Here is a 7,249-nt window from a genome sequence, read left to right as displayed (position 1 = left end):
ACAAAATCAGCATCAATTCCACGGCAAATCCGCACAAAATCCGCATAAAACAGCGGCAAAACCGCGGCTGCAGATTCTGCCAGGAGATGCGGTTTTTGTGCAGAAAATTCTGCACCACTTTTCCTACGTGTGCACATAGCCTAAAGGCGCAAGGGATGAAACCAGGGATTGCACCTCCTTATGGCCGAAGGGTTCTTGGGTCCCCACAAGACTGACGTAACTCAGCTCTAATTTACTTACAGCTTCTTCCAATATGGAAGTGCAATATCTATAATAATGTGGTGGAACAAACTGCTTGTAGAACACTCTCCTATTTACAGAATAACCCGGCAACCAAGAGAAGCCGGATCAATACACACATACCTCTGGGGGAAAAAAGGCTATGGAGGCAACATTTAACCCACTATTTGGGATTTGGAGTGGATTTTCACTCTGGCTTTCCAAGAAACTGACTAGTGGAAGTTTACCTACGTTGTGCATTTGCAATACATAAGGTGAAGAGGACAACAACAAAAAAAAGTCCAGAACAATAGATGTAAAAAAATATAACAAAAAAAAAATATTTTAAGCACAACTGTTCAAAGGAAATTAATGGAAAGTATTGTGGATTGCTAAAGTTTATTAAAGAACCACTCCTCCTCCCATCAAAGTTTTATCCTCTTAATATATTGCAATCATCATATTGTATAGCACTGTGTACTTACAATTGCTCATTTTGCTTTTCTACCCTGTCAATGCTTTTTTCTTCCATTATGTCTATGACATCACGTGATTGAAAACAGACTAGCTGAATCCTTCTAAGCTCTATGTGTAGACAGAAAGTCTCTTTTCCCTGCATGAGTTATCATTAGAACTACAATTCTACATCACCCCAAAGTCTCTGGCAGCTCCACCTGCTCTTAAAACTTCTGACCCAGCTGCTCCACCCCTCCCCCTCACCAGGAACTTTGCCGTGATGTTAAATTGTAGTTCTAAATGATGATTCGTGCAGAAAAAAAAGAGACTTCATATTTCTACATAGAGCTTAGAAGAATTCAACAAGATAGTTATTAATCACTTTATGTCATAGACCTAGAGAAGAATTAGCTGGGTAGAGGGGCAAAGTAAGCAATTGAAAGTACACAGTGCTGTATAATGTGATAATTGCAAAATATTAAAAGGATACAAACTTTGATTGGAGGAGGAGTGCTTCTTTACGCTAAAGGGTGGTCAAGCTTAGGCCAAAAGTCTGCAGGCTCGGTATGTGACTTGAGGCTGCTGAATTGTGACAGTGTGCAATGGTGCAATGCGCACACTGTTAGGATTCCTCAGTATTCCCGGAATGAGGAGGCGGTTACGTGACTGTATGTATGTGATTGGATTAGACTCATTTGTCTTCTCTCAATTCACTTCTGTCGAATGAAGATGGACCTGACTATACAGAATGTGACCACAAGTGTGCAAATCGCATTCCTGCAATGACGCGACTGCTTGCTCTTGCCGGGAATCATGAAAGCGTGTGCACTGTCACATAAAGTGAGTACAGACTTTTGTCTCAAGCTCCGACAACTAGAATTGAGTAACTTTGGTCGGATTGGGTTTTGTGAAACAAAATTTGTTTCAGATGAAACTGGTCCGACTAGGGCAAAAAAAGTCGGAGTTTCATCCGAAACCCGACCCCAATGCAAGTCAATGGGAAATAAAAGTCGGCATTGAGCAGATGACATTCATCCACTCAATGCCGACTTTTAATCCCCATTGACTTGCATTGGGGTCGGGTTTCGGACGAAACTCCGACTTTTTTTGCCCTAGTCGGACCAGTTTCATCTGAAACAAATTTTGTTTCACGAAACCCAATCCGACCAAAGTCGCTCAACTCTACCGACAACTTCTTCCATAATGGTGACTGATATTTTTAATGGCAAGAATCTAAGATGGTAAGAAAAGTCTGCGGGGCTATTCTTGCTGTCAGAAAATAATGAAACTCTGATTTCAACCTGACAGATCGTGTAAAAGTCAAAAGGGTCCATTAGGATCTATCAGTATTTGTCTGGAGATGGATCCGGCCGAATCTGTGCACCATATATGAAGATGCAATGTAGAAAGTATATTGTATATTCTAATGTACAGTAATAATTACATAACCAGAAATATATAAAAATAGCATTTGTCCTTCTTACGTGCAAAATTTCAGACTAATGATTCATGCCTCCAGGCCTTCACATTGGTAAAACAAAACAAGGAAAAGAAACTTTTTAATGACTAATTACATTTCAGATTTATATTTTCATCCTCCGATTGAGATTCAGAAGCAGCGAAGCTGTAATTGGGATATATCTGCTGTCATGTATTACTGTCTATGTTATGGCATCCCATCATGCAGTGTTTTTAGCATAATTAATATAGTGAATAATTGTCTGTATAGAACTCAGAATTCATTTACATAATACAGCTTAAAACCTTTAAAGAGAACCTGTCACATTGGAAATGCCGGCAGCATGTTATAGAGCAGGCGGAGAGGAGCAGACTGATATATAGATCTGTAGGGAATGCTTATTCTGGCTTTCCAGTCCAGTGGGCGGTCCTCATAAGTGATTGACAGCTACCTCTGCATGCTTACGGTTGGCTTAAAGGGAACCTGTCACCAGAAAAAACGCTATTAACCTCCAGATATGGTGTTAATATGCAGGTTAATAGTGTAACTAACCTGCCTACCATTCACACGTAAACAAACGTGATGGGGAGAAAGGGAGCTTTATTCTCCCCGCCAGCAATAGGTTTCAGTGACGGGAATGGCGCCGGAGCAGGGTCAGTCACCCCTCTAAGTATACAGAGCGCAGGCTGGAACCATACCCTGGCCCTGACTGATATTGGCTCTACATTGAGGCTGACTGTCAGTCAGTGCCAAGGGCACGGTTACAGCTGCTGCACTGTATACTCAGAGCGGTGACTGAACCTGCATTAGTGCCGCCCCCATAACTGGAACCTGCTACCTGCCAGGGAAAATAAAGCTAACTTTCTCCCCAAAGCGTTGGTCTATGTGCAGGCGCCTTATCTGCAGGTTAATAGCGTTTCTTCTGATGATAGGTTCCCTTTAATGTCACTGATTAAGACCGCCCACTTGACTGAAAAGCCCAGTATGAGCAGAAACATGAATAAATAAAACTTAGGTTATACTGAATCTTTACCCACAAAACTATATATCAATTTCCTTTGCTCTCCTTGCCCAATAACATGCTGGCTGCAGATTGGACTGCAATTTCAATGTGAAAGGTTCCCTTTAAATCCCCAATTGCTGATATTATTGACTTTCTTTGTTTCCCTTTTCTTTGCAGCTCACTACTTGGATGCTGTAAGAGGTATGTTCTCAGAAACAAAAGTCACAGTAAAATAAAACATAAGCCATGTATGCTCACATATTATAAAGGAAGATCATTATTAGGCGCCAATGAAGAAGCCAGAAGCTAAATATTGCCAAAAGACATTGGCATTTGCAATTAGTGCAGCTCTGTAGACTCATGCAATGTGGTATTTTTTTATTTTGCTGCACGTCCTTACATACAATTTGATACCTTACATTTAGGGTTCATGCTCATGACCATTTTAATCAGAAGAGTGCTATCCATGGCTTTGTCTGATATCACTAGTACCCATGTTATCCTATAGGGTCGTGTACATGTCTGATTTTCTTTCCTCACACTGAATGGTCAAAGGGAAAAGATTGCAGCATGAACAATTTGCCTCTGAGAATCAGATGGCACTCACCCATTCATGTCTACGGGTCCATGAAAAAAAATTGGCTTGCACCTGGATGGCATCAGAGTGCGGTTCAATTTTCACGGACTGACATCATGGAGAAAATTGGAGAAACTTTTTTTTCTCTCCGTCTCTGAGAAAATCTGATCCCACTCTGATTACACTCTAACCCCACTGATTAAACTCTGACCCGACTCTGATCACTCTGTGACCCCACTCTGATCACTCTTTGACCCGACTCTAATCACTCTTTGACCCTGCTCTGATCACTCCCTGACCCCACTCTGATCACTCTTTGACCCCACTCTGATCACTTTCTGACTCCACTCTGATCACTCTTTGACCCTGCTCTGATAACTCCCTGACCCCACTCTAATCACTCTTTGACCCCACTCTGATCACTCCCTGACCCCACTCTGATCACTCTTTGACCCCACTCTGATAACTTTCTGACTCCACTCTGATCACCATCTGATCCAAGGCTGATCACAGTATGATTTGCATAATTTGATCGATTTTCTTTGATGTAGAAAAATAGTTATCTGCTCCTCCCTTTAATGTCACAATAAGTTCATGACAGTTCACATGACTCTCTCTCTTCATTATTAGGGAATATTTGTATTTCTTTGCAACATTTATTTTTATTTTTGCTCAAGTGCAAATAAATAAAACTAAATTCCTTCAGTTTTGTGATTCTAGCTCTTCTGCCCAGATATGGTTCTCAATTAGTGTTGATCGAGCAGTGAAATGCTCGAGTGCTCGGTGCTCGATTTGAGCACGCTGGATGCTCAGAGCATAAGTAGCTAGAGTGATGAAAGTGAATGGCAAACTCGAGCATTTTTCCGGAGGACGGAAACAGTCTCTCTCTCTCTCTTTCTCGCCCATCGCTAGTCTCCATAGCTACAGTATAGTCCACAAACCAAACTTGGATAATGTCGGATGTTCCTGACATGTGCTACTCCTTTCTAAAAGATGTACCGTAGTCACAAAATGGCATAACATCTATGAAGACTATATAACAACAAGCAAAAAGGCAGCAACACTTACCTGCCCAGGTTTAGAACAAATGCACTGCAGGGTGCAGCCAGCCCATATAGCAAGATGTCAGCAACACAGGTGCAAAATACCAGATTAACAGCCACTCTCCACATACCCATTCCTGGAGGGGGTGACTGCCCAGTATACAATTGCACAAAGAGGGTCCGCATAGGGTACCGTTCACACCAAGGGAATGCATGGTGTCTGGTTTACAGCCTATTAATAACGCCCCTACTATTCGACTAGGCGGGCTGGCCAGCACCCTCTCATTGCATCCCAGTGTGAACACCCCTCATACGAGACCAAATGTGTCTGGGCTCGGCTGCACCCCGAATCATGTAGTGCAAAAAATTTTTTACCAATTAGTGAGGTATTAGCTGATATTTTGGCCAAAATACTTGAGCCCGTAAACTGCGCCAAAGTTCCTCACGCTTACGGGTCCCTACACTAAACTAAATAGCAAAGCCATTGAAGAAGAAGACTCAGGTCTTCAAAATTTCATATATAACAACAAGCAAAAAGGCAGCAACACTTACCTGCCCAGGTTTAGAACAAATGCACTGCAGGGTGCAGCCAGCCCATATAGCAAGATGTCAGCAACACAGGTGCAAAATACCAGATTAACAGCCACTCTCCACATACCCATTCCTGGAGGGGGTGACTGCCCAGTATACAATTGCACAAAGAGGGTCCGCATAGGGTACCGTTCACACCAAGGGAATGCATGGTGTCTGGTTTACAGCCTATTAATAACGCCCCTACTATTCGACTAGGCGGGCTGGCCAGCACCCTCTCATTGCATCCCAGTGTGAACACCCCTCATACGAGACCAAATGTGTCTGGGCTCGGCTGCACCCCGAATCATGTAGTGCAAAAAATTTTTTACCAATTAGTGAGGTATTAGCTGATATTTTGGCCAAAATACTTGAGCCCGTAAACTGCGCCAAAGTTCCTCACGCTTACGGGTCCCTACACTAAACTAAATAGCAAAGCCATTGAAGAAGAAGACTCAGGTCTTCAAAATTTCATATATAACAACAAGCAAAAAGGCAGCAACACTTACCTGCCCAGGTTTAGAACAAATGCACTGCAGGGTGCAGCCAGCCCATATAGCAAGATGTCAGCAACACAGGTGCAAAATACCAGATTAACAGCCACTCTCCACATACCCATTCCTGGAGGGGGTGACTGCCCAGTATACAATTGCACAAAGAGGGTCCGCATAGGGTACCGTTCACACCAAGGGAATGCATGGTGTCTGGTTTACAGCCTATTAATAACGCCCCTACTATTCGACTAGGCGGGCTGGCCAGCACCCTCTCATTGCATCCCAGTGTGAACACCCCTCATACGAGACCAAATGTGTCTGGGCTCGGCTGCACCCCGAATCATGTAGTGCAAAAAATTTTTTACCAATTAGTGAGGTATTAGCTGATATTTTGGCCAAAATACTTGAGCCCGTAAACTGCGCCAAAGTTCCTCACGCTTACGGGTCCCTACACTAAACTAAATAGCAAAGCCATTGAAGAAGAAGACTCAGGTCTTCAAAATTTCATATATAACAACAAGCAAAAAGGCAGCAACACTTACCTGCCCAGGTTTAGAACAAATGCACTGCAGGGTGCTGCCAGCCCATATAGCAAGATGTCAGCAACACAGGTGCAAAATACCAGATTAACAGCCACTCTCCACATACCCATTCCTGGAGGGGGTGACTGCCCAGTATACAATTGCACAAAGAGGGTCCGCATAGGGTACCGTTCACACCAAGGGAATGCATGGTGTCTGGTTTACAGCCTATTAATAACGCCCCTACTATTCGACTAGGCGGGCTGGCCAGCACCCTCTCATTGCATCCCAGTGTGAACACCCCTCATACGAGACCAAATGTGTCTGGGCTCGGCTGCACCCCGAATCATGTAGTGCAAAAAATTTTTTACCAATTAGTGAGGTATTAGCTGATATTTTGGCCAAAATACTTGAGCCCGTAAACTGCGCCAAAGTTCCTCACGCTTACGGGTCCCTACACTAAACTAAATAGCAAAGCCATTGAAGAAGAAGACTCAGGTCTTCAAAATTTCATATATAACAACAAGCAAAAAGGCAGCAACACTTACCTGCCCAGGTTTAGAACAAATGCACTGCAGGGTGCTGCCAGCCCATATAGCAAGATGTCAGCAACACAGGTGCAAAATACCAGATTAACAGCCACTCTCCACATACCCATTCCTGGAGGGGGTGACTGCCCAGTATACAATTGCACAAAAAAAAAAAAAAAAAAAAAAAAAAAATTTTTTGCACTACATGATTCGGGGTGCAGCCGAGCCCAGACACATTTGGTCTCGTATGAGGGGTGTTCACACTGGGATGCAATGAGAGGGTGCTGGCCAGCCCGCCTAGTCGAATAGTAGGGGCGTTATTAATAGGCTGTAAACCAGACACCATGCATTCCCTTGGTGTGAACGGTACCCTATGC

The 7,249-nt window shown here is 43.3% G+C and overlaps 1 protein-coding gene across 8 annotated transcripts in view; it reads left to right on the top strand.

Annotated features, from left to right (window-relative positions):
• The window catches only part of TENM1 (teneurin transmembrane protein 1), a 1,357,925-nt gene that overhangs the window by 954,457 nt on the left and 396,219 nt on the right, over nt 1-7,249 (top strand). For all 8 annotated transcript variants that reach the window (XM_073547613.1, XM_073547619.1, XM_073547618.1 and 5 more), the window contains one exon: nt 3,315-3,338. In XM_073547613.1, coding sequence (XP_073403714.1) covers nt 3,315-3,338 — 24 coding nt within the window. The remainder of the gene's footprint in view (nt 1-3,314; nt 3,339-7,249) is intronic.

The sequence above is a fragment of the Dendrobates tinctorius genome, unplaced genomic scaffold (genome assembly GCF_039654945.1).
Source record: "Dendrobates tinctorius isolate UK_male_01 unplaced genomic scaffold, ASM3965494v1 ptg000154l, whole genome shotgun sequence".
NCBI classification, from domain to species: Eukaryota; Metazoa; Chordata; class Amphibia; order Anura; family Dendrobatidae; genus Dendrobates; species Dendrobates tinctorius.
This window is presented reverse-complemented; position numbering and strand designations above follow the sequence as displayed.